This window comes from Primulina eburnea, chromosome 5, assembly GCF_022965805.1.
Source record: "Primulina eburnea isolate SZY01 chromosome 5, ASM2296580v1, whole genome shotgun sequence".
Lineage (NCBI taxonomy): Eukaryota > Viridiplantae > Streptophyta > Magnoliopsida > Lamiales > Gesneriaceae > Primulina > Primulina eburnea.
In genome coordinates, this window is record NC_133105.1 from 8,982,787 (window position 1) to 9,010,739 (window position 27,953).

Below are 27,953 nucleotides of genomic sequence, written 5' to 3' on the forward strand. Positions count from 1 at the left end.
TTTTGAAATTCTAATGTTCCCAGGGACGGATCCAGGAATATGAGTTTGGGGGGCTTGAACTCAATATATTAAGTTATATATTATTAAAAAAATTACATTATATTGTTCAACGAAGTTGTGCTATACGAGATTTTAATACATAAAATTCATCTATAATAGAATTTACATATATATGTTTAGCTAAATCTCGTTCAATATAGAGTGTCAAACAATCGGCAAGAAAGTCATCCTGCATTTTATTGCGAAGTGTCGTCTTCACATGCTTCATTGGTGAAAAAGCTCGCTCAATACTGGCGGTAGACACAGGTAATGTCAAAACAAGATGAATCAATCTAGTTAATCAATGACTCAACAACAAACAATCAAAATTCAAGAATCAATGGCTCATAAATAAATATTCAAGCAATGTCGATCAATTAAAGGACAGAAAATCTATAAAAATCACCTTATAAAATTTTTTATAAAAAACTTTTTCAAACAAATATTTTACGTTTTTTTCCAATAATGAAACATTAAAAACTTATCTAAAACATTATATTCTAGGGCAAAGCTAACTCCTGGCCTCTTTTTCACCTTTATTGTCTCGCATCAGCCTTTTCATGACCACCACATATTCCCATCTGTAGGCAACGATTGGCAGTCTTTTCTACAAGTTTCATGTCATTGCGCGTTCTTATGCCCTAAGCAGTAATTGTAGAGCTAAGGAAATTGGTGGGCTGGACTATGACCTTATGGGTGTGCTGAAATTTTAATTAAGTATTAAAAAAAAAAAGAGGGCTGGGCTACAGCCCGGGATAGCCCTTACCTGCATCCGTCCTTGAATGTTCCAATCTCGACACAAATTTTGTTTATTTTTGTAGTGCGATCTATACGAAGAATCAAGTCTCGAATCGTGGACTTGATTAGACGTTTAAATAAAGGAGATGATCCGTTCGTAGAGATTTACAAGAAGAGCTATATCTACTTAAAACCCGGAATAGTTGGAACCAGTGTTATATACGTAAAAGTAAATTAAACTAAACATCTTATTAATGATTATTTAAATCATACAACGCCCAAAAACGTTTTGAACGTCAAAACAAAATTTTTAAACTTCCCTACCTCTTGAATGCAAGAATATGGTATTCCAACGTACTTGTCAAATCTTTTGGGTTTGAGAAAGGAACCCAAGTGAGAATTTCTTTTTTCACCAACTCTAAATACTTGGGAACATTTCCTCTCCTAGCTCACTTGATTGTGTGACATTACGCATCTTTTTTCATCAATTCTCAAACATAAAAATTACGAGGTTGTTTACTTCGATGGCTTTTTCTCTACTCCATTTATCTAACTATCCAAAAATACAAAGATTCTCCCACCCCAAGTACATAAAAGTGGAAATTTATCTTATTTGTTTGAGGATTCTTGCACAGACTAACGTTGATAGACTTTCCTTCATAATCCGATTACATGTTGTTAATTGTTTGAACTATTTATATCCTCCAGGAATATATTTTGTATATGACATTTCATCTTTGATGTTTGTGTTTTACCCTTGAAAAGAGAACACAAGAATTCTATTGCACCAAGTTATTAAAGATGGTATTCAGAGTCTTGGTGTTGTTGACTTCAACCTGGCTCCAAGTTGCCAATTTGGTATGGCAGAAGGAAGTAGGAGTATTTTAGTCTTTTTAATTACCAGCAATATTCAAACTTAGTTTAGGTGTAATAATATTCGAAGAATTAAGCATTCGTTTTTTTTTTGATGGCGAACTTTCAATCTCGAAGACGATTCTTGACTACAAGGATTGAGAACCATGTCCTGTTACTCTTCTTAAAACTCCAACTTTTATGGTGAATTTGATCTGGTGAGGCTACAGCTAGGTTTGAGATACCAAAAATGATTTCACATACGGGGATATATATTTATTCAGTTTCTTCATTACTGAAACTTCATCGTTGACATGGGCTCGCGCGTAGCACACTTCTTCTTCCTCTTCGGGTTTCCAATTATGTAACTTCATCGAAGGGATCTAAGCGGGAAAGAAAGACTTCGATTATTTTTGGCAACATACTACTGTCATGAGGCTCTCGTGCTTATAGATAGCATGGATCGAGCCAGATGAAGGACGGAATTTTTAAGCTACTCTCTAATGAGTATATACAAAATGATGTCGTGTTAGTCTTGGCAAACAAACAAGATTTGAAGGATGCAATGGCCATTCAGAGTGTCAAGAACCATGATTGGCACATTCAGGCTTGCTGTGCATGCTCTCACCGGTGAAGGTCTGCATGATGGCTTGGGATGGATTGCACAGAGAGTGACTGGGGAAAGCCAAGGTAGAATTGGCTATAAACTGATGAAAGTGTTTGCCTTTCCCTGGACTGTCGATTATAGTGGCGTCGTGCCACTCCAATGCGCTTGTTGATGCTGCATATAAAGCCGGGATCAGTTGATTCTATACTGGAGCTGAGATATCTTTCCTACGTTTATTATTATTAGGATATGAATCCTGTCCAGAATCTCAAGTAAAGTTCTGTGGATTCAAGTGTAACCATAACCCGAGTATATCTTCTCTCAGTTTATAGATCAACGTTACAGATCTCAACATCTGCGACAGAGAATATTTGCACCAAACTTCAGAGTATGTTATGTCAAAAGCACGGGAAACATATATAGAACACAGTGGTTTTCAGCAAACTCGAGCATTTTCATTCCGAACATCACATTACATCCACCGCTATGCCTGTTTTAAGAGAATTCTTCTGCCTAAATCTCGACAGAACAAATAAGAATTCTTCAACACAAGCAGCAACCGACCGATCATAGTATGCAGCATCTGCATCCCGAAGCATCTTGTGGCCCTTCAAACCATCTATCCCATGTTGCATGCATCGGACCACATGTCCTGGGAAAACACACAATATTTTCCATCAACAAAAGTTAAAAATAGTCCAACGCGTTGTATTTTTCTCAATAAGAAAGCAAGAACACCAAAGTTCAAATATCATCACAACTACATCCTCGCACCATATATACACTAGACGTACATATTAGATATGCAAGCAAGAGAGAGCACTTACAGTGGGAGTAGTGGATCTGGAGTTGTTTCAATACTGCTCAGCAGCCTAGAAAAAACACAACGTTCCATCAAAGGTTTGGCAAAATGCAAATAGCATAAACCTAGCACGCACTTGTATCTTCTTTAGTTTTACTTACTCTTCGCATGCAAACGACACTTTTCCTGTTTTCTCAACTAGTTCCAATTCCTCCTGAGCGGAAAATATAGTCACGAAAATTACTTTAGTCTTCCCACATTACATGGAGCATTCAATAGACAATCACAATATAGGGACAAAGAACAAGAACAGAAATCATAGATGTCTTTTGGCTGGAATTCATTCCGATTGTGCATTGGCAGAGATATAATGCATGTTTCGAATGCCATCCTATGATTCATCCATCATTAAACCTCAACTGATGGCAGATAAAAAGTGAAGCTATAATCTTTATTTTTTATGGGAATCAAGCTAGTTTTTTCTCTTTGCCAAAGACAACTAAATAAAAAAATTATCTAAAATCAAATTAAAAAAAATAAGGAATTCTTGACAGCATTCATGGGAAAAAGGTGAAGACAGAAGCACAAAAAAATTGCACGTTCGACTTCAGTCACAGATGTTTAGTAAGACACGATGAAAAAGAGACAATACCTGACTTTTTGTAGTAACAAAACTATTATTGATTTGCAAATCATATCATTAAACTAAGTATTCGGCTACAACCGAATGCGACAGTGGCTTTCGGGTCGGATCATATTAGTTTAACCCCACTCTGATCCTAAGAACTACATACATCGTTTGCAAAATACAAATCCTTCCCTATTTGAGCCTATGATGTAATATTACCACTATAAACAAATATAATTATATTTCCTAGTTCCAAAAGTACGGTTCCTTCAAACTCTCACAATGTATAAAAGAAGTAAATAAAGAACCGAAAAAATCTCCCCTTGTTCGATAATAACACAACTACTAGATTCATATTAAGTTCTGTTTTGATCCACAATTTAAAAAATCTCTATAAGATTCAACTGAATTTCAGCATGAACTGAAGTTCTGTTAAGCACCATCAGCTAAAAATTTATTTACTTTTTTTGCAAGTTTCTTACCTGACTAGAAGAAACAGACAAGTTTAACAGCTTTATCTAATAAAACAATTCACCAAAAAAGGCAAAAAGTCTAAACATTTCATCTTTCACCGCTGACAATCAACAACAATACAAAAACCCAATTTCCCAGATCAAAGAACCAACAAAAAAAATAAATATTATGAATCATATCATGAAAAGAAATTCAAAAAGATGGTTAAAAAAACCTCCAAGAATCGAGTTTCCTGCTCAAGTCTCTTCAATTCAGCAGCAATCCTGTGTTTCCCTCTCATATCTATTGCTCCCACGACCGATCGCACCTCACCTGAACTTCCTGCTTGCATCCTTTATACTACTAGTGTCTTTACAAAGTTATTTTAATTACAATAAAGAAACGGAAAAAAATAACCAAAAAAACTGAGAGTGAACTTGGACCATGCAAAGCACATTTTATGGAAGGTGAAAATTAATGTTACCAGTTTGATGGCAAACTCGATGAAATTTGGAAATTCTTGGTTTGGAAAAAGTAAACAAAAAGTAGTAGTGAGAAAGAAGCATTTTTTGAGTGGAGATTTCTTTCTTTGGGTTGGATTTTTGTCAAGGATCGAATCATGAGGAAAGGTAGTGGCCCTTTTTAATTTTTTTTTTTTTTTTCCATTTTCGGTTTGTCCTTTTCATGTTTCTTTGTTCCACCTAACGGAAGACTTTCGTACCCAGATTGATTTTTTATTGAATGTCGTTAGATTTTTAAAATTAATTTGGGTATTTATTTTGTTCTTGACTTCTTCTTATTCTTCCTCTAGGACAAGATGTCACATTAATTTGATAAGGCTGAATTATTTTGATCTACATGAGATTCAATTTTAAATACGATGTGTTTGCCTCCGGTTAGAAGAATAGATTAGTACTTATCTTCCATGGGCCTGAATTATTGGAGTGGTTTGCATACTATTTATTTATCGGATATATTAAAAATAAACATATATTGTTTTTTAATTCACATTATTTCCTAATTTTTTTCTTTTTTTATAAGATTTTACATAAGAGTTTTGTCTTTTTAGAATATTAAATTTCTTAAACAATAGATTTGATATTTAGTATTTAAAAGAATTTGTTTCCGAATGCAATATTACTTTTCTTATCATGTAGGAATTTATTCAAAGAATCATATCAATATTAGCACAAGCCTGTATATATTGAAGAATCAATCTTGGACTAGACAGAAGCGAGACAAGCGACATACAAGAGAACAAATAGAGAATTTTCTGAAAGAACTCGCAAAGACGAAGAATCGTCGTTTCACTGTGTTGTCGTGACGTGTTGGAGACATTTGAAGATAACACATATACAAAGTGTTGATTGAATAATTGTTTTTTGCTCCGAATTTTGGCCACACATATTTGCATTCCTGTGTTTTGATTATTTTTGTTATTGATATTTTAGGATACAATTTATTTCATTGACTTGTTAAAGAAGATAGTTTTTCGTTTCTTCACTAGTATTAGTTTTACAAACGCAATTTCTTTTCTAGTGATTATTTTGCTCTGAGACATCACACAAGTTTTGTTCATTTATTCATAATTATCTATGTTTTACTTTTAATTAAAATTATTTATTTGTATATTAATTACTTCATTGTATATTGTCACAAAATGTTACAACATCCAATATCTGATACACACAATCCTTACCATTATGTTAAATAAAATTACTTTTACTTGATATCATAGACAACTCTTGAAGTTACACTAAGTGAGATTCTTATAATAACTTTTAATTATTTTTTTTTAATGATAGACTTCTGCAGAGTTAATAGATTTTTATTAACTTTTACAGAATCTCATAGAATTGTGGAAAGAATTAATTGGATTTTCATAGAATTTTTACAAGATTTTTATAGATATTTGTAAATTTTTTTCGTGTGCATTTCGTAAGATAATAATATGTTGTTTTTATTAATTTTCTTGAATTGGTAATTAATAAACATAATAACTTTTGTCAATTTAAAATAAATTTTTTATTTATCAATGTAAATAAATTTTAGTTATTTGAAAGTTAAATTTGGTTAATTTTTAAAAACGATGAATGAATAACTATATAATTTATAAAAATCAAAATTTCAATTATTCGAAATATAAAATTAATCAATCGATATTTTTTAATGATACACAATAATTTATTTATCGATATGAGATAAATAGATAATAAAAAATACTGAAAACATGTGATAAATTCTTTTATAAAAAAAATATGAGGTTCGTTATAGCAATATGATCAACATCACTCTACATTCGATCGTTATTGTGTCTCTCCACGCATTGACATTTGCTTCTTGTTGTTCTTGAGTATCAAATAATCGATCAAAGTCTTCATATTTATAAAATTGTTCTAAAAAGGATGGTGAAATTTCATTATCTGATCCAACTGGAAATTCATCAGAACGACACTCCTAGAGAAAAAAATTGTGTAATATGGCACAAGTCCATACAAGCTCAACTTGTGTTGTATACGGAAATGGAATAGTTTTTTTTTTTTAATATTTTGAACCGTGATTTAAATATACCAAATACTCTCAATGACGTTCCTCAAGGAAGCATGAAGAAGATTGAACAAATCTCTTGCATTTTTAGGATGACGATTTTAGCCAGTGAATTCTTGGATATGATAACGCAAATCTCGAAATGGAGCGAAAAATTGACGTCGATTCAGATATCCAGAATACTCTAAAAATATTTATCTATCAAACCATATTTGATTTTTCAAATGACCAATAATAAATAACATGTATAATCTTCAAAAATAAAAATATATATTTAAATATGCAAGTAACCTATAAAACCAAATATATCTACATCTTGTGGTACATTAAACCTGTTATTTCTCGATAAAGTGTTCGTTAGAACATTGAATTATGGACAGATCCCTCCTATCCACTTAACACATATATAAATTCTGAATTGAAGTTACAAGCTATTAAAACATTTTGAGAAATCATTGTGTGATGATTACGATAACTATTTGTATCATGTTCAAGTGTCATTGCTGGAATATGACTGCTATAAGTAGCTCCAATACAATCCTGCACTACAATAATAACAAAACAAACATTAACAACAATAGTACTAGTAATAAAAATAATAAAAATAATTTATTATTTACTTTAAAGTAATGAAAAAATATTGTATTATCTCTTATTCTTTCTAGCACAGCAAATCCAAGTTTCACAATCACATCTGCTGCAATGCTATTTAATTTAACGATTCAAAAAGCATGAAACATACCTTTGAAATTTGAAAGCCAGAACCCTTGATTTCTTCTTTATTTATGGCGATGTCTTTTGAAGAAGAAAAAACGATCAAAAAGAGATATATGTGGCGTTAATGGAATAAAAGTTTACTAAAAACTCTAGAGTGAGTATTATATATTTTTTTTAAATTTTTTAAGTTATACATAGTGTTTTAAAGTTTATCCATAAAGTATTTTATAAGAATCATTACAAATCTATCGAAAGTTTAAGACCGTTTGATTTTTATAAAGTTTCAAAAAGTCAAGTTTGAATATTACATGATTTTTTTAAATTTTACAAAAATATAATTCGAATAAAACTAGATTTTTATGGAGTTCACAAAATTTAGAATAAATATCTCTAGAATTTTAAAATTAATTTCTTAGATTGAAGACAGTTTTAGTCTCGTGCCAAGTGTCAAGGTCAAATGGCTTTTTTAAAAGTAAATGATAACACTATTTTAATTATTTTATTATAATATTTTTAATTAATTTAAATTTATATAAAAATTAATTTGAAATATTAGTTTAAGCAAGAATCCATGCAAATTAGTCACACGTCGCACCACTTGTCGCGTCAAATGCCACGTTTTACGTAACCCATCCTATACATCTTACACCTATTCTTCCTTCGCCAGCATTCAAGATTCATAATAATCTCAAAGATGTCATCATGTGTTCTTCCTACGGCCTCTTTCCATTTCTTGACGAAAGACATCTCCACCAAGATTCCAATGAAGAAATTAGCCAACACCCGATATGATACCCGAGTATTCGCACCTTTTTCAACCCGTTTAGCCGCCTACGACCCGAATTCTGTACCCGGGAAGTCCCCGCCGGAGATCACCACGCCGCCACCGGTGCCAGAGCCTAGCGGTATACCTGAGGTGCCACGTACGCCAGGAGTACCGGACTTTGATCCGATTCCATCAGAAAACCCGGCTGACCCACCGCCACTTTCGCCTGGGCCCAACCCAGGCCCAGAGTTTCCCGGTCTACCGAACCCGTCTCCACCGATACCGGACGCTCCACGGCCGCCGATGCCTTCTCCGCCAGGAATACCGGAGGTGCCGTTCCCGTCTCCACCCGGGGAACCGGAGGTGATCCCGCCACACGGGCCGGACGTGGTTCCTCCTATGCCGCCTGGGCCAGGACCGCCGAACCCGGATTATCCCGATATTCCGCCGCCGATTATGGGCTCAAATGGCCTTGTTTTTTACTAGCATCGGTGTTACTGTAGTGCTAGGCTAATAAAGTTAAATTATGTAGAAATTTTCGTTGGTTTTATTACAGAATTCAAAGCTCAAACCATCTGTTGGGATCGGTAATTGTTTTTATTAAGAAGTGCATACGATCTTCTTACATAGTTAAGAGATTGGTTAAATCGCTTGTATGCAAGATCTCCGTACTGTCGGGTGAAGTTTCAAATAACCAGCTGACTTGTAACTTCAAAAGGAAGTAATACGTTACTGATCTATCAAGTATGTATGAATTCTACTCCGTACAACTGAAAGATGAGATATTCTTGCTATGGATACAGTTATCTTAAAGAGGTTGACTCTATATGTGATGTTCTTAGACAGCGAAACACAAATCTTACCCTATGGATTCAGAGGGATCTCATCAAACACGGTTATACGCGACTGATTTGCTGAACAAACGCCGTATATACGCAACTTGGAGTGTGCTTACAAGAGCCAACAGAAGATATTCTCCCACTGTATAAAATATGACCCGGCCTTCTTGTGCTTTCATTTGCTGCAAAAGAAATCCAGGATTAGCGGGATTTTACCTCGTCGATGGTTCATATCAAATGGCATGAGGAAGTACAATCTCCTCCAGTAGAGAACTTCACATGCACAGAAACATCGATGATGCTTAACCTTTATGGTTGTTCTGCTATAGGGGTCGATGTAAATTTACACGAAGGTGGGGTAGGTGGTCATAATTTCATATTTCGGATGAAACGTTACTGTAATTTACCCGAAAGACAGTAAAGAAAGGCCTTACTGTGACGATGACGGGCTTCACGTGCTTTGAAGTACATCTGCTCGGCCGTGATTGATTCCATAGCCTCCCTCAGTTTCGCGATTTTTACATTGACGGGCTCTAAATGTTCTGCAGATGAAGTGGACTAGCAACGTAACTAACCAGCCAGTCAAGTAATCACCACTATTTAATTATATGGATCAACCATAACATAGGAAACGTGATATATGAACGAACCATCCTTGGCGAGGTCGTGTTCTGATGGAATATGGCCAACATGAATGTAGAAAGAGACTGATTCTGGCGTAGAATGAGGATTATGGAAACAGAATTTGTACATCCCACTTTTGGGAGCATGGAAATCAAATTTTCCGTCCGATGTTCCTTTCAATGTGTCAATAACATCGCCAGCTGGAGATGTGATCTGTGTATAGAGAAGAAATAAACATGAACAATTCACATCAAACTATTTCATCAACATTAGATATATACATGCTGTCTTTTTGTTAAAACTTCCAAGGCACAGATAATATTTAGAGAAGCAAACAAAGCTGCAAAAGAACAACCAATTCGTAAAACCAACACCAATATACAGACCGAACCCCAGCCAGGTCGTCAGTTTTATTCCAAATTTTTAAAAACTGTGCCAGTTTTCGCTATTATTTCTCTATAATCTTTAAACCTTAGTTTGAAATGAAAATATTCACATATTACAGGAGTAGATTTATTCAGAACTGGATGAATCATATAACATTGTAACTAAGGGTGTAAACGAATCGATCCGACTAGGAAAAAAATGTATTCACATTCAAAATTATCGAATTCGATACGGACCAGAAGACGTTCGAAATTTTTTTTAACCAAAAATAGAACCTAAATTATTTTTGTTTATTAGTTCGTGAGCTGCTTGCAACTATAATATTTATTAATATAATACTATATTACAAAGTAAACAAATATATTTCGACCCTTTCCAAGTTTCAAACATTTAACAAATGTTTGAATAGCTCGCAGATATATTCTAATCTTTTCGAGCTGAACACAGACTTGAGTTCCATTTCAAGCTGAATTTTAGCCAAAAAAACTTAAACTATTCGAGCTTCAAATTGAGCTTGAGCTCAAATATATCTAATTTGAGTCAAATTCAAACCTTAAAATTTTCTTTATATTAGGCTCGATTCGGTTCGTTTACAACTCTAATTGTAGCTAATTAAATCTCATTCCGCGAAGCAAATGAGCTCCAAATGTTTCATTTTCAGTGCGTTGGGGTAGAAGAACAATCCCTTGAATGAACCAACCAAATTGTCTGTACCAAGCCTTGATCCAGCTCCTTTAATCAAAGAGATAATCCACGTCTTTCTTTCTTTTATCTTTCTTTTTGATAAACACGCATGTCGTCTTATTTTTGCTCAACAAAGCTGGATCCTATTCCGAATCAACAACAGGTATGCTCACGAGTGGACAAAGGAGCACAATTCTAGCACTATGAATGAATGAGAAAATTTTCCTTAAATGGTGAGGTGTTTTATGAGTAGAAAAAAAATGCCCCCTTTTCATGTATGCTGACATTCGAGCTGTGCAACACAGGAAACTAAAATATCAAAGGAAGTGAAAATTGTAGTGTAAGATATTCCAATTGTCATGCTCACCAGAACAAGATAAATAAATCTATTTGTAAGTTCATCTCTACACAACCAAATAACACGAATCAGACTCAACCCATATCTTTTATTGGTAATTTCATCTTAAATTCTTGATTGGTTTCTAGTTTCTAGCGTTATTCCAGAATAGTATGAGCTAACTCCATAATTTCTCTATCCCTTCATCCATAAATACCACAAAAAAATGGAGGAATCATTCCATCTCATCGTAAACTCAACAAAGAAACTGAAACTGCACTAGACCTGCTTATCGAAAAACAAACTATGGTCCAAGATGCCCAATCTGAGGTATATATATATGGCTACTGAACTTTCTCGAAGAACACTCGAGTGTCAAAGAACAAGTGGTAAAATCTCAAATACAACAGATAAACACAAAAATTACTGAAGCAAGTCAGCAAACTGGTAAATGAAAAAATACTAGAACTCGCAGGGCTCCACTATATACGAAACTACGAAAGATTATGTCCCAAGTCATGATCAAATACAAGAAAGCAGGAAATTTGAAGTGTGTGTCAATCACCGCTTAGATTGTAGAAGCCTGTCGTTTAATCAGTCATTGAGAGGGCTATGTTTACGGGTTCATATTATTTTTTGAAAACAAGGAAAATACCTGAATCATTTTCAGGTCTCATCTTCTTCCTTTCCCTTTTCTATTTCTCATCCCTCCTCCTATTCTCTATTATATAGTATTAATTTTGTTGTTGGAATTGAAAGCTTGATTAAACTGCTAAATAGCTGGCGTCTATCTTGCTCAATCGACGACTAATTTACTGATTTCACTCATAAAAATCTATCAGAAACTGACACATTGGAAGGGGGAATTTAAAGTTGAACAACACAATTTCATATCACATTTCTGATTTCTTAAACACAAGCTTAATCTCAAATTATAACTAAATCATTAGACCCATAAAACCAGCTGAAAACTACCAAATCGAATCCGCAACTACTAAATCCTGACACGACTCCAAAAATTAAATAAAAACCAACCAATTCACTAAACACAGATCAATCGAAAACCCATAAAGAACAGATAAAACCCACGAAATCAATCAATAACGATAAGAAAAGTGTATTACAGTGAAGTCGATGCCGGGATGGTCAGAGCTCCAGAAGATATCATGATCTACAACAACGAAACTCCCGGAAACTGAATCGCCCTCATTGAATACGTATTCATACAGGCACTCGAGGTTGTTTACGGTTATCGAGAGGCCCGATACACGGCTCGCCGGGGCCAATAGCAGCAGGGTCAACACGGCGCACGCCACCCCACAACATCTCATTCCTCCTCCCCTCTCCATCAGTCAAAATTTCAAATTTTCGGAGCCACAAATCAGATTCTTTTGCGTGATGGTGAAGCTAAAGGAAATCTTTTGGGATTTTGGATTTTTTTCAGAGAGAATTCAGTGGGGAGAGTCGAGAAATAGTCAGCCTAGGCAACCCCTAAGACCCAAGTAATCTAGTTTTTAAATATCTAGAATATTAATTATTCACATAGCTCATTGGATCATCTTGCAAATGAGTTTTGAAACGAATTTATAAAAAATACATTTTTTTGTCAAAAATATTATTTTTACAAAAAAAATGTATTTTTAATTTTATATATCACGTTAATCCGTCTCACGGCCTCACATGATAATAACTAATATATTTTAGTTCATGTAATTATCATTTTTTTTTATTTTTGGTTTTGTTATCATCAATTCATAGTTAGTCAATTAACTTGTATTTTTTAAACATGATCTTTTTTATCAGAATGTTGACATGACATCGGATACATCGTCATGTTAACAATCCGGTGATATAGATTAAAATTTTAAAAAATAATAAAAGTTATTAGATTAAAATTTCGAATTGACACCAAAAATTAAAATGGTTGTTTTCCTTGCTATATAATATAAAATGTTATCCGGCAAACATCAAATTTTTTTTGGGAAATATCTTATTCATGATATATATACCTCAATTTTGTGAAAATAAAATATATAATATAATGAAATAAAGATTCAAACCTATATTTCGATGGGAAAAAAATATATTGGCCATATAATTTTTTGGATCGCATAAAACCATATAAATTTAAAAAATTTATTTTAACCTGTAATGATAAAAACTTGTGTGAGACGGTGTCACGGGTCGTATTTTGTGAGATGGATCTCTTATTTGAGTCATCCATGAAAAAATATTACTTTTTATGCTAAGAGTATTACTTTTTACTGTGAATATCAATAGGGTTGATCCGTCTCACAGATAAAGATTCATGAGATCGTCTCACAAGAGACATATTCCTTTGTAATTTATGAGTACTTATACCTTTTTTTGTGTTATCATGGTGTGATTGCAGGCATACTACAGTTATGTGTAAGAAGTTGTAGTATACTTACTTGCCTATTGTTTTCTTTTAAAAGAAAACATAGATATTTTTAATTTAATCACAACTTGTTGTAGTTTCCCTAATTTTTCAACATGTTACCATCTAACAAATAATTTATTGGTAATAAAACTTGAGTACTCAATCATAAAAAATGTTTGATATTTATATAATTAACTTTTGCAATGAGTTATCCACCACAAAAATCGATGATTGAAACATAACGTTTAAGCTGACAAAATATTTTCACCGGTACTATCTGTAAGGGCCAAGATCTTGATTCTGTTAATATGAGATTTTAATTATATTAACATGAGATTATTGAAGTTAAATTGATGTGATTATAGCCGGGCTATTACGAGATCGAATTAAACCAAGCATATGAAGTATATAACTTCTCGGACAGAATTGTTGGCGCCCGAGCGGTAAAGATCGACCGCCCGAGCGCCAATGTTGCTGTAAAATACGTCGCGGGCAGAGGAGTTGGCGCCCGGGCGGTAGATTATTACCGTCCGAGCGCCAAAGGAGCAAATTGAAAGTGCTCGAGCCGAGAGGGCCGCGCTCGAGCGGTATATTATTACCGCCCGAGCGCCGACCCAAGATCAAGAAAAATAAGCCACGTAGCTGTTACATGCAAGTAGATATATATATAAGTTTATGCCTCAGAATTCAGAATAGGGAAGAAAGAAAAGGAACGAGAAATCTCCGTGTAAATCCTTACGCCTTTTTATTTCAATCCGTCCGTTAGATTTTAAATTCGACTTCGGTACCGAGTTCCTAGCAACGTAGGCTACAACTGGACGTAAGTTTTACTACGTTTTAACATGTTGTGAAATTATGATGTTATTAGAATTGAGTACACGTCATATATGTTGTTTTTGACATGTTAGACAGCGTAGAATCGAAGTCAGATTAAGAAACGGACTGAATATGGAATTGTTATGATTTTCAGAATGAAATTGAATGAGATGTGATATCAGATGTGTACAGGGATTGATTATAAATGATTAGAACTGGTATATACTGGTTTGGTATCGCCGGTATCGCAAGATTGTACGGTTGTACCGTCAGAATTTGATAAAACAGAGATGTTGTGATTTGATTAGAATATTGATACAGAATATATTGATATGTCATTGCCAGATTGAGTATTGACAGACCTTGTGTTCGAGACTTCGACAGATTCAGAAAGACAGCTAGAAAGGTATAAATTAATGTTGAGTTGGGATTGTACAATTCGAGTTAGGTTTGACTTGAGTTTCCCTAAATCACATACTTTATTTTATTGCATTGATATTTGCAGATTATCAGATTGATATGTGCATGTATTGACTTAGAACAGGGTCAGAGTCCGAGTCTAGGGCTGACAGCCTAGCTAGGGCAGAACCGCCGAGTCTTTCTCAGAACCGATAAGACTCTAGATTTACGGTGTATCGACGAGCTTCAGATGTAGATCGACGTCTATCTCAGACACACTCGATACAGCATACCAAAGTCTAAATTAGATTGGGATCCCTAGATTTGAGATAAGATAAGATTAGATCATGAGTCATTGATTCATGTAGTCAGATTCGATACATGCTTCGATGTTTGTTTATGCTTTTATATATGTTTTATATGATTGCATTTAATACATTGTTTATACTGGGATATTTATATCTCACCGGAGTTATCCGGCTGTTGTCTTGTTTGTATGTGTGCATGACAACAGGTGGGACAGGTACAGGGTCACAAAGATGAAGACAGACTGAGATTAGAGTGGTGATACCGGACTTGGACTAGAGCTAGGGTTTAAACACTTGATTGTAGTTGTTGAACCTGAGCATGTATGATTGTATATTTTATCAGAGTGATACTTTTATACTGATATGTATAGTAGTTTGATTCCATTACCTTCCGCATTCAAAAAAAAAAAAAAAATAAAAATTTTGACCCTGTTTATTATAATTGATTTAGTCCCAATGACGATTAAGAACATGATTAGCGTCCGGGTCCCCACAACAGGTGGTATCAGAGCGATAGATCCTTTAGATTGAAATAGAAGAGGCTAGTGAGCGGGGTAGATTGAGATTTTCTTTCCTGTTTTTGAATGCTAGCATGTCTTACTGCTTTATTACATTTTACTTGTTTATCTGATTTGATATAGTAATATGTTTTATTGAAATTGGATCAGTACTGATTCTAGATCAGCAGTAAGATGATCAGAGGAGGATTGAAACAGAATTGTTGTATCTGTTACTAATCTATTTGATTATTAGATATGCCTCCGAGACGAGTACCAGAACAGGGAAGTACATCAAATACTCCAATGGATGTCACACCGACTCCAATGGAAACGTTATTGAAACGTTTTCAGTCATTTCATCCGCCGACTTTGAAAGGAACAGAGAACGCTGTAGAATGTGAGAGTTGGCTTGATGATATTGAGATGTTGTTCGAATCCTTGGAGTATACAGATGAGAAGAGGGTGAAATTGATTGGACATCAGCTGCACGATGTTGCTAAGGACTGGTGGATCACGAGAAAGAGAGCCATGGAGCATAGAGGTACGATGATTACCTGGAATATATTTAGAACTGAATTTTATCAACGATTCTTTCCAGTGTCGTACCGGAAGGATAAGGGGGCGGAGTTTGCCAATCTAAGGCAAGGACCGATGAACATAGAAGAATACGTGTCAAAGTTCTCCTCCTTGCTGAAATTTGCTCCACATGTGGCTGACAGCGAAGAAGCTACTGCTGACCAGTTCATTAATGACCTGAACCCCGACATTTTCACATTGGTGAACACAGGGCGACCAGATAATTTTACTGATGCCCTGAACAGAGCCAAGGGAGCAGAAGCCGGTCTGATGAGACAGAAAGGAGCTTCATTTGTGCCTCCAGCACCGAGACCACAGCAACCACCTCCCAGATTTGAGAGTGGCAGCAGTAGTGGAGGAAAGAAAGAATTTTTGAAAGCCAGGGGAAAGCAATTCAAGAAATCTGGCAGTAGTTCTTCCAGCTCCGGTGGTTCCAGACTGAGCCAGAGTTACACTGGAGTTTATTGCAAGACTTGCGGAGGAAGACATGCTACTGAGCAATGCCAGGGAGTGACAGGTAGTTGCAATTTCTGTAAACAGCCGGGGCACTTCGCTAAAGTGTGTCCCCAGAGAGGTTCCCAAAGATCTCAGGGGGCCGAGTCATCGGGATCAGCAGCACAAACTGAGAGACGATCCGCTGCTGTTCATACATTCCAGCCAGCGCCAGCTCAGTCACAGCAGAGGCCAGGAGGAAACCAGACAGTTGGCCAGCCTCCGAGACAGCAGGCCAGAGTCTTCGCTTTGACAGAGGAGCAGGCCCAGGAAGCACCAGATGACGTTGTGGCAGGTAACTGTTCTTTATGTGGTTATCATGCTTACGTATTAATTGATACCGGTGCTTCACACACATTTATTTCTGAACGATTTGCATTAAGTCATGCATTGCCTGTAGAGTCTTTAGCTACTGTAGTGTCTGTCTCTTCTCCGTTGGGGATGGGTTTGATATCCGTGAATTCGGTTAACCATTGTGTGCTACAGTATGACGGGCATGAGATTGAGTTAGATTGCATTGTACTTGGATTGTCTGACTTTGATTGTATTATCGGTGTTGATATGCTAACCAAGTACAGAGCGATAGTTGATTGTTTCCACAAGATAGTGAGATTCAGACCAGATATGGCTGAAGAGTGGAAATTTTACGGTAATGGTTCTAGATCGAGAATTCCTTTAGTATCCGTATTATTTATGACTCGATTGTTACAGAAAGGAGCAGAAGGGTTCCTTGTATATTCAGTAGATTTACTGAAGTCGAGTCCAGCATTGGCAGATCTACCAGTGGTACGTGAGTTTGCTGACGTCTTCCCAGATGAGATCCCGGGATTACCTCCAGCTAGAGAGATAGACTTCAGCATTGAACTGATGCCAGGTACAGTACCGATTTCTAGAGCTCCGTACAGAATGGCACCAGTTGAATTGAAAGAATTGAAGGATCAACTGGAAGATTTACTGGCCAAGGGGTACATCAGACCGAGTGTTTCTCCTTGGGGTGCTCCAATACTGTTTGTAAGAAAAAAAGATGGTTCGATGAGACTCTGCATCGACTATAGGCAACTGAACAAGGCAACGGTAAAGAATAAATATCCTTTGCCTCGTATAGATGATTTGTTTGACCAGTTGCAGGGTTCTTCAGTATATTCCAAGATTGATTTAAGATCGGGATATCATCAGCTGAGAGTCAGAGATTCTGATATCTCAAAGACGGCATTCAGAACCAGGTATGGACACTATGAATTTATTGTCATGCCGTTTGGTTTGACGAATGCTCCAGCTGTGTTTATGGGATTGATGAACCGTATATTCCAGAAATACCTCGATGATTTTGTGATTATTTTCATCGATGATATTTTGATTTATTCAAAGAATATGAGTGAGCATGCTGAGCATTTAAGAACAGAGTTGCGAATTTTAAGAGCTGAGAAATTATATGCTAAACTGTCGAAATGTGAGTTTTGGCTAAGACAGGTAGTATTTCTGGGTCATATTATATCAGGAGATGGTATATCAGTTGATCCCAGTAAAGTGGAAGCCGTGATTTCTTGGCCAAGACCAACGTCAGTACCTGAAATTCGCAGTTTCATGGGTTTAGCAGGATATTACCGTCATTTCATTAAAGATTTCTCGAGTATTGCTAAACCAATTACTCAGCTGACTCAGAAAAATGCTCCATTTGTTTGGTCTGAAGAATGTGAGACCAGTTTTCTGGAGTTGAAGAAGAGGTTGACCAGTGCACCGGTGTTGACTATTCCATCCGGTACTGGTGATTTTGTGGTTTATTGCGACGCTTCTCACAGAGAATTGGGATGTGTGCTGATGCAGCGAGGGCATGTTATCGCTTATGCCTCAAGACAGCTTAAACCACATGAGACCCGTTATCCAATTCATGACCTAGAATTGGCAGCCATTGTCTTTGCATTAAAGATATGGCGACATTACCTATTCGGGGAGAAGTTTGAGATATATTCTGATCATAAGAGTTTGAAATATCTGTCTTCACAATCTGAATTGAATATGAGGCAACGAAGGTGGCTTGATTTGCTTAAAGATTTTGATTGTGAAATCAAATACTATCCAGAAAAGTCTAATGCAGCAGCAGATGCATTAAGTCGAAAGGTATATTCCTTATCCTTATCGACGATTGGTGTTTCAAATTTGATAGAAGACTGCTGTTTGTCTGGATTAGAATTTGAAACAGATTATAGACCGTTGAGACTTTATACGGTGCAAGTAGAACCAGAGCTGATTATGAGAATTAAGGCAGCTCAGCGAAGTGATCAGAATATACAGAAATCAGTAGCAATGGTCAGAACAGGACATCGATCAGAGTATCAGGTACGTGATAACGTCTTGTACGTGAATCATCATCTGGTTGTGCCGAATGTTTCAAATTTGAGACGACAGATATTGTCAGAAGCGCACAACAGTCGATTCAGTATTCATCCTGGTGGCAGAAAGATGTATAAGGATTTGAAAAGACAGTTCTGGTGGAAACAAATGAAGACTGACATTGCTGAATTTGTTTCTAAATGTCTGAATTGCCAACAGGTGAAAGCAGAAAGAAAGAAACCAGGACGTTTATTACAGAGCTTGTCCATTCCTGAATGGAAATGTGATCACATTTCCATGGACTTTGTGACGCAGTTGCCACGTTCCTCCCGAGGTTGTGATGCGATTAGGGTCGTGATTGACAGATTGACCAAATCTGCATGTTTTATACCGTACAAGATGACGTACAGATTTGACCAGATGGCAGAGATCTATGTCAGAGAAGTGGTCAAATTGCATGGAGTGCCGAAGTCGATTGTATCAGATCGTGATCCTCGATTTACTTCGCACTTCTGGCAGAGTTTGCAGCAGGCTCTCGGTACGAAGTTACATCTGAGTACTGCATATCATCCACAGACCGACGGACAGTCAGAGCGGACTATCCAGACACTGGAGGATATGCTGAGAGCAGTAGTGCTAGATTTTAGCACTAATTGGCAAGATGCAGTGCCTCTTTGTGAGTTTTCATACAACAACAGCTATCAGATGAGTATTGAGATGGCTCCTTTTGAAGCGTTGTACGGAAAGAAGTGTAGATCCCCTCTCTATTGGGATGATATCTCTGAAGTGCTTGAAACTGGACCAGATATGATCAGAGATATGACAGAAAAAGTGAAGCTAATTAGAAAGAAAATGAAGGCAGCACAAGACAGACAGGCCAAATATGCCAATGTTCGACGTAGACCATTGGTATTTGACGTAGGAGACCGAGTATTTTTAAAGATTTCACCTTTCAGAGGAGTTGTCAGATTTGGCAAGAAAGGAAAATTATCTCCACGATACATCGGGCCTTATGAGATCCTCGAAAAGATAGGAGATCGTGCCTATCGACTTGCCTTACCGACTTCATTATCCGGAATACATGATGTTTTTCATGTATCGTTATTAAGGAAATACCTTCCTGATGCTTCACATGCTATACAACCAGACGAGGCCGAGCTGGATGAGACATTGAGCTATGTTGAAAAACCGATTCAGATCATTGATCGTAAGGAAAAACAGCTCAGAACGAAGATGATTCCACTTGTGAAAGTGCAATGGACTCGTCATGGTGTAGAAGAAGCAACTTGGGAAACTGAATCAGATATGAGACAAGAATTCCCAGAGTTGTTTCGATGATGTAAAATTCTTATACAGTTTTGTATATATACTCCTTATTGATACGAATGATTACCTGTGATTTCGAGGACGAAATCGTATCTTAGGGGGGGGAGAAATGTAAGGACCAAGATCTTGATTCTGTTAATATGAGATTTTAATTATATTAACATGAGATTATTTAAGTTAAATTGATGTGATTATAGCCGGGCCATTACGAGATCGAATTAAACCAAGCATATGAAGTATATAACTTCTCGGACAGAATTGTTGGCGCCCGAGCGGTAAAGATCGACCGCCCGAGCGCCAATGTTGCTGTAAAATACGTCGCGGGCAGAGGAGTTGGCGCCCGGGCGGTAGATTATTACCGTCCGAGCGCCAAAGGAGCAAATTGAAAGTGCTCGAGCCGAGAGGGCCGCGCTCGAGTGGTATATTATTACCGCCCGAGCGCCGACCCAAGATCAAGAAAAATAAGCCACGTAGCTGTTACATGCAAGTAGATATATATATAAGTTTATGCCTCAGAATTCAGAATAGGGAAGAAAGAAAAGGAACGAGAAATCTCCGTGTAAATACTTACGCCTTTTTATTTCAATCCGTCCGTTAGATTTTAAATTCGACTTCGGTACCGAGTTCCTAGCAACGTAGGCTACAACTGGACGTAAGTTTTACTACGTTTTAACATGTTGTGAAATTATGATGTTGTTAGAATTGAGTACACGTCATATATGTTGTTCTTGACATGTTAGACAGCGTAGAATCGAAGTCAGATTAAGAAACGGACTGAATATGGAATTGTTATGATTTTCAGAATGAAATTGAATGAGATGTGATATCAGATGTGTACAGGGATTGATTATAAATGATTAGAACTGGTATATACTGGTTTGGTATCGCCGGTATCGCAAGATTGTACGGTTGTACCGTCAGAATTTGATAAAACAGAGATGTTGTGATTTGATTAGAATATTGATACAGAATATATTGATATGTCATTGCCAGATTGAGTATTGACAGACCTTGTGTTCGAGACTTCGACAGATTCAGAAAGACAGCTAGAAAGGTATAAATTAATGTTGAGTTGGGATTGTACAACTCGAGTTAGGTTTGACTTGAGTTTCCCTAAATCACATACTTTATTTTATTGCATTGATATTTGCAGATTATCAGATTGATATGTGCATGTATTGACTTAGAACAGGGTCAGAGTCCGAGTCTAGGGCTGACAGCCTAGCTAGGGCAGAACCGCCGAGTCTTTCTCAGAACCGATAAGACTCTAGACTTACGGTGTATCGACGAGCTTCAGATGTAGATCGACGTCTATCTCAGACACACTCGATACAGCATACCAAAGTCTAAATTAGATTGGGATCCCTAGATTTGAGATAAGATAAGATTAGATCACGAGTCATTGATTCATGTAGTCAGATTCGATACATGCTTCGATGTTTGTTTATGCTTTTATATATGTTTTATATGATTGCATTTAATACATTGTTTATACTGGGATATTTATATCTCACCGGAGTTATCCGGCTGTTGTCTTGTTTGTATGTGTGCATGACAACAGGTGGGACAGGTACAGGGTCACAAAGATGAAGACAGACTGAGATTAGAGTGGTGATACCGGACTTGGACTAGAGCTAGGGTTTAAACACTTGATTGTAGTTGTTGAACCAGAGCATGTATGATTGTATATTTTATCAGAGTGATACTTTTATACTGATATGTATAGTAGTTTGATTCCATTACCTTCCGCATTCAAAAAAAAAAAATAAAAATAAAAATTTAGACCCTGTTTATTATAATTGATTTAGTCCCAATGACGATTAAGAACATGATTAGCGTCCGGGTTCCCACACTATCCCTCAATGTCACTTAACTAGTATGATTATTAGATCGCATCAAACCATATAGCCCAAGCATATGCGTTTGTTAGCTTGTTTGACGTGCTTGCCAAGAAGCGAGATGAAGTACAAAGAACAGTATTGTCAAAACAAGTTAACGGAATGTGATCTGCAATCCATTATTTTGATAAATCGAGAAACCGATAAATTATTTATCTGGATAGATCTAACTCATTTTAATAACTCTACCAAAAATGGATCTAACTCATTTTAATAACTCTACCAAAAAACTCCATTTTGAGACAAATCATTATGACCATTATATATATATATGAATAGGTCTCTTGTGAGATGGTCTCATGAATCTTTATCTGTGAGACGGGTCAACACTATCGATATTCATAATAAAATATAATACTCTTAGCATACAAGTAATATTTTTTCATAGATAACTCAAATAAAATATTTATCTAAAAAAATATGACCTATGAAATCATCTCATAACAAAATATTGTTATTTTTTTTATCACAATTCACAAGTATGATGTGGAGTATTTTTTTAAAAAAGATGGCAATGATTAAATTGTCGTTTTTGAAATAAAATTATAGTTTTGTGGAAGAACCACACACGAGGGAAATAATTGTTGCATAATTATTTGGATTTTGCTGACATAAATCAATGCCTACACGTGCTTGCATTACTCTAGAATTTAGGGAAAATTCGATGCTGCCCGTGCAGGCACTGCCTGCACGGGCAGATCCAAGGGCCAGAAAATTTCTGGCCCATTTTATTTTATTTTTTTAAAAAAATTTCACCCCCCATGATTGAATCTTGACCCTTGATTGGGTGTGGGGGCACTGCCCCCACACCCAGGATCGACTTTACCAGAATTTAGAGGGCAGTGTCAGAAGCAAAGGGAAGACGGTTCCCCTATGGATACGCAAATCATGCTAGCTTAGTCCTTTCCTATTTAATTTCAGATTTACGTGGATTTCTGAACGATCTGACTGAAACTGTCCAGGTTTCCAATTTTTCAATTGAAATATTTATTAAATTCGATTCAATAATTTTAGAAATAATTTTTGAATGATTAAATATTTTTAAAAAAAGTAGGTGTGTGTTTACGTATTTTACTTTTTGGAAAGTTTTGTTTTTTAATTCGAAAAAACCAATGAACAAGTGGAGATTTTATTGAATATAAAAGAAATAAATAGAGAATGATTAAAATAAGATTTCTAGACAAATATCGTATTGATATGTAATCGAATCTAAATTATACAAGTTAAGTATTGTATTTTTGTTTAGGTAATAAGATGTTACTCATAAGACGTTGTTTCAAGACTCCAGCATTTTAAGATGAATTTTTATCAATATACGTGAAATCCATATTTTTCTATTGGAATCCATCGTGTGATAACACCGTTTAAAATTTATAGGCTCCTTTGGCCCTTGCCATATTATCGTAAAGACTACATGAAATTTTCAGATAAATTTAAAGATAAAAATAAAAATAACATATTTTTTTTATTCTTATTATTTTAAAATGTAAGTGTAGAACGGGTTTCTCAAGAGTTTGGGCTGGGAGGTATTGGGCCAAATGAAAGTAAAGACCAATAAGCATGAGGAAGAAGATGGGCCTATCAACACTGGTGAGTTAAGAGCCCATAACCAGACATCAGAGAAGACGGTTAAAGTGGTTGGTTGATAAAGCGGGGGAAAATCAACGGAATGCTTCTTCTTCTTGACTTCACAGAGAAAAACAGGCTTCCAGAAGAAAGGACCAAGCAAGGAGGAACCTGGTGATACAATCAGGATACAGAAGATCACGCTATACACAGAGGAGGTCAGAAGCAAGGAACACAAGGAGATTAAAGGGAATAAGGCTTTATCGGTTCTTGTATTTTGTTCCTGGTTTTGTTTCTGCCGAGTTTAAACTTTGTGTATTATATGTTCTTATGGTAATTCAATAAAGGCTGGTGTGTTTCTCCGTGGATGTAGGTCTAATCAAGACCGAACCACGTAATCGTATTGTGTTGTTATTTGCTTGTGAGTAGGGTCTGTGATTTGGTTATCTTGATTACCGAGTCTTCAAGAACATTGAGTGAATTTGTGCTGCAAGTTTTCACGTCTCTCTAGGATATAAACGTTAACAAGTGGCGCCGTCTGTGGGAATCGAACCCACGACAATGGGAACGATGAGATGTGATATTGAAAAGTTTACAGGCAAGAATGACTTCTCACTATGGAGGATTAAAATGAGGGCCATACTTACTCAACAAGGTCTGTTAGAAGCGCTAAAGAGGAAGGATGAAATGTCGAGTTCAATCAAAGACAAGGAAGAAGTGATTGAAAAGGCTCACAGTGCTATCATTTTATGTCTTGGTGATAAACCCCTGCGGGAAGTAGCAAGGGAAGTAAATGCAGCTGCTGTATGGAGTAAACTAGAATCTTTATACATGACCAAGTCATTGGCAAACAGGTTGTACCTGAAACAAAGACTTTACTCCTTCAAGATCAAGGAAGAACAGAGCCTTGAGGACCAAATTGAAGAGTTCATCAAGATTCTTGATGATCTGGAAAATATAGAAATCAAATTGGAAGAAGAGGATAAGGCTCTCATACTCCTAAATGGATTACCAAGAACCTATGAACATTTCAAGGATGCAATCTTATACGGCAGAGAACAAACAATTACCCTTGAAGAAGTCTTGTCAGCAATAAGGTCTAAGCAACTACAAAGGAAAACCACATCGAGTACAGAACGCTCGGGTGAAGTCTTAATGACAAGGGGAAGGCCAGAAAGAAGAACACCAAAATTTAATAAACACAGGTCAAGGTCTAAAAGCCAAATGAAACTTAAATGCTTCATATGTCACAAGGAAGGCCACTTCAAAAGAAATTGTCCCGAGAAAAATAAATGGAAACAGCAGAAACCATCAGAACATGGCGAAGCATCGTTAGTGTCAGATGGTTATGAGTCAGCGGAAGCTCTTGTGATAACTCCTGAAGACTCAAGCAATGAGTGGATACTGGACTCAGGATGCTCTTTCCATATGTGCCCAAACAGATCCTGGTTTGAGGAGCTGACAGATGCTGATGGAGGTATGGTTCTATTAGGAAACAACAAAGCATGTAGGATCAAAGGAGAAGGCTCAATCAGAATCAGAATGCATGATGGAGTGGATAGGCTGTTACAGAATGTAAGATTTGTACCTGAGTTAAAAAGGAATTTGATATCATTAGGAACACTGGACTCAGGAGGCCACACATTCAAATCTGAAAAGGGAATTATGAAGGTAATGAAAGGCTCACTGGTTGTCATGAAAGCAATGATGAAGAACTCCCTGTATCTACTGATAGGCAATACAGTGATAGGTGGAGCCGCAGTTGCACAAAAATCAGAACACAAAACAAGGCTATGGCATGAAAGGCTAGGGCATCTAAGTGAAAGAGGACTACAAGAACTGTCCAAACAGAAGCTGTTAGGTGATGAAAAGATTCAAACCATAGAACTCTGTGAATATTGTGTTCTGGGAAAATCGAAACAAGTCAGCTTCTCTGAAGCCAAACACACTACCACTAGGCCATTAGAATACATACACTCTGATGTATGGGGCCCTTCAAGGACATCAACACATGGGGGTGGAAGATACTTCATGACCATCATAGACGATTTCTCAAAAAGAGTATGGACTTACGTTCTGAAAACAAAAGATCAAGTGGCTGGCAAGTTCAAAGATTGGCTATTAATGATTGAAAACAAAACTGACCAGAGAGTCAAACATATCAGGACTGACAATGGGCTAGAGTACCTATCTGAACAATTTGATAGGCTGTGCAAGGAAAGAGGTATTACCAGACATAGAACAGTGGCAGGCACTCCTCAACAAAATGGGATTGCAGAGAGGATGAATAGAACCTTACTAGAAAGGGTAAGGTGTATGATATTGAGTGCAAGGTTGCCTAAGACATTTTGGGGAGAAGCCCTGTCCACTGCCTGTTACTTAATTAACAGATGTCCAGCAAGCTCCATAGGGTTCAAGACACCTATGGAGGTGTGGAGTGGTAGTCCAGCCGAATATAAAAATTTAAAGGTATTTGGATGTCTTGCCTACGCACATGTGAAGCAAGATAAGCTAGATGCACGAGCTCTAAGATGCATATTCATTGGTTACCCTGAAGGAATTAAAGGATATAAAGTATGGAACTTAGAGTCAACAGGACCAAGATGTTTTAACACAAGGAATGTGGTGTTTGATGAGTCAAAAATGGGATACGATCTCAAAGATCAAAACTCAGCAAGTGAGACTTCAGTAATTAAGGAATCACAAGTTGAGGTGGAGCCTGAAAAGGAGACTCACATGAATGATCAAGAAACTCAAACAGAGGCAGAAGATGACACAGTTGGACATTCACAAGAAAGGGAAACAAATGAAGAAACACAAACATATTCCTTGGTTAGGGACAGACAAAGGAGACAAATCAAGCCTCCCAAAAGGTATGGTCAACTTGATCTGACATGGTATGCACTAACAATAGCTGAACAAGTGGAAACCATGGAACCCTCATCATACAATGAAGCAGTGAATAGTCACTGCAGTAATAGATGGATAAAAGCCATGGATGAGGAGATGGAGTCTTTGAATAAGAATGAGACCTGGGATCTAGTTGACAAACCTAAGGATCAAAAAGTGTTAGGATGTAAATGGATTTACAAACTCAAGGAATCAAATCCAGGAACTGTGAATACGAAATACAAGGCAAGGTTGGTTGCAAAGGGCTACTCACAACGTGAAGGAATAGATTTCAATGAAATCTATTCGCCAGTAGTGAAACACAGCTCAATAAGACTAATTCTTGCCTTGGTCACTCAACTGGATTTAGAGTTACATCAATTAGATGTAAAAACCGCTTTTTTGCATGGAGAACTTGAGGAAACAATCTTCATGGAACAACCAAAAGGGTATGTTAAAGATGAACATCAAGGAAAGGTCTGTCTCCTAAAGAAATCTCTCTACGGCTTAAAACAAAGCCCAAGGCAGTGGAATAAGAAATTTGATGATTACATGAGAGAGATTGGAATGCACATAAGTGAGTATGACAGCTGCGTCTACTTAAAAAGGAACAAGGAAAAGGTTATTTTGTATCTTCTCATATATGTAGATGACATTCTCATTGCTAGTGACAGTATGGAAGAAATCAGGAAGTTAAAGCAAAAGCTGAATGTCAAATTTGAAATGAAAGATCTGGGAGAAGCCAAGAAGATTCTGGGAATGGATATACAAAGACATAGGAGAGACAAGTCTTTGTTCCTAAGCCAGGGACACTACTTAAAGAAGGTGTTGACAAGATATAACATGCAAAAGGCTAAAACTGTTACATCCCCACTTGGGCAACAGTTTAGACTATCAATAGATCAAGCTCCACACGGCAAAGAGGAAATTGAGAGAATGAAAACCATCCCATATGCAAGTGGTGTGGGGAGCTTAATGTATGGAATGGTATGTAGTAGGCCTGATATAGCATTTGCTATAAGTGTAGTGTCCAGGTTCATGGCTAATCCTGGACCAGTCCATTGGGAAGGGCTAAAGTGGCTACTAAGATATGTGAAGGGAGCTGTAGATGTAGGACTAAAGTTCAAGCAAAGAAATGGAGAAGAAGGACTAGTGGTGGGATATGTGGACTCAGACTTTGCTGGAAATATTGATACTCGAAAATCCATAACTGGGTATGTCTTCACTATATTTGGAACGGCCATTACATGGAGAGCTACGCTTCAGTCAGTTGTTGCACTGTCAACTACTGAAGCAGAGTTTATAGCTGCCACCGAAGCCATCAAAGAAGCTTTATGGTTGAAGGGATTTATAAGTGAACTAGGTATACAGCAATCTAAAGTGGTTGTATATTGTGACAACCAAAGTGCAATACACTTATCAAAGCACCAG

The 27,953-nt window shown here is 36.6% G+C and overlaps 1 protein-coding gene and 1 pseudogene across 1 annotated transcript; both read right to left on the reverse strand.

Annotated features, from left to right (window-relative positions):
• Positions 1-2,529: 2,529 nt before the first annotated feature.
• LOC140832922 (guanine nucleotide-binding protein subunit gamma 2-like) lies at positions 2,530-4,740 on the reverse strand. The gene is made up of 4 exons (XM_073197224.1): positions 4,355-4,740; positions 3,200-3,252; positions 3,064-3,108; positions 2,530-2,888 (listed from the first exon to the last, which is right to left on the reverse strand). The coding sequence occupies exons 1-4, from the start codon at positions 4,469-4,471 to the stop codon at positions 2,804-2,806; spliced, it is 300 nt and encodes a 99-aa protein (XP_073053325.1). The 5' UTR covers positions 4,472-4,740; the 3' UTR covers positions 2,530-2,803.
• Positions 4,741-8,828: 4,088 nt separating this feature from the next.
• Positions 8,829-12,540, reverse strand: LOC140832923 (transmembrane emp24 domain-containing protein p24beta3-like; annotated as a pseudogene).
• Between the last annotated feature and the right edge of the window lie 15,413 nt (positions 12,541-27,953).

Excerpts from the sequence above, each read along its gene's own strand:
- LOC140832922 (XM_073197224.1), bottom strand. The coding sequence starts at position 4,471 with ATGCAAGCAGGAAGTTCAGGTGAGGTGCGATCGGTCGTGGGAGCAATA. Across the intron at positions 3,109-3,199 it reads GTGTCGTTTGCATGCGAAGA|GCTGCTGAGCAGTATTGAAA; the intron begins GTAAGTAAAACT and ends TGTTTTTTCTAG. Across the intron at positions 2,889-3,063 it reads CCAGATCCACTACTCCCACT|GACATGTGGTCCGATGCATG; the intron begins GTAAGTGCTCTC and ends GTGTTTTCCCAG.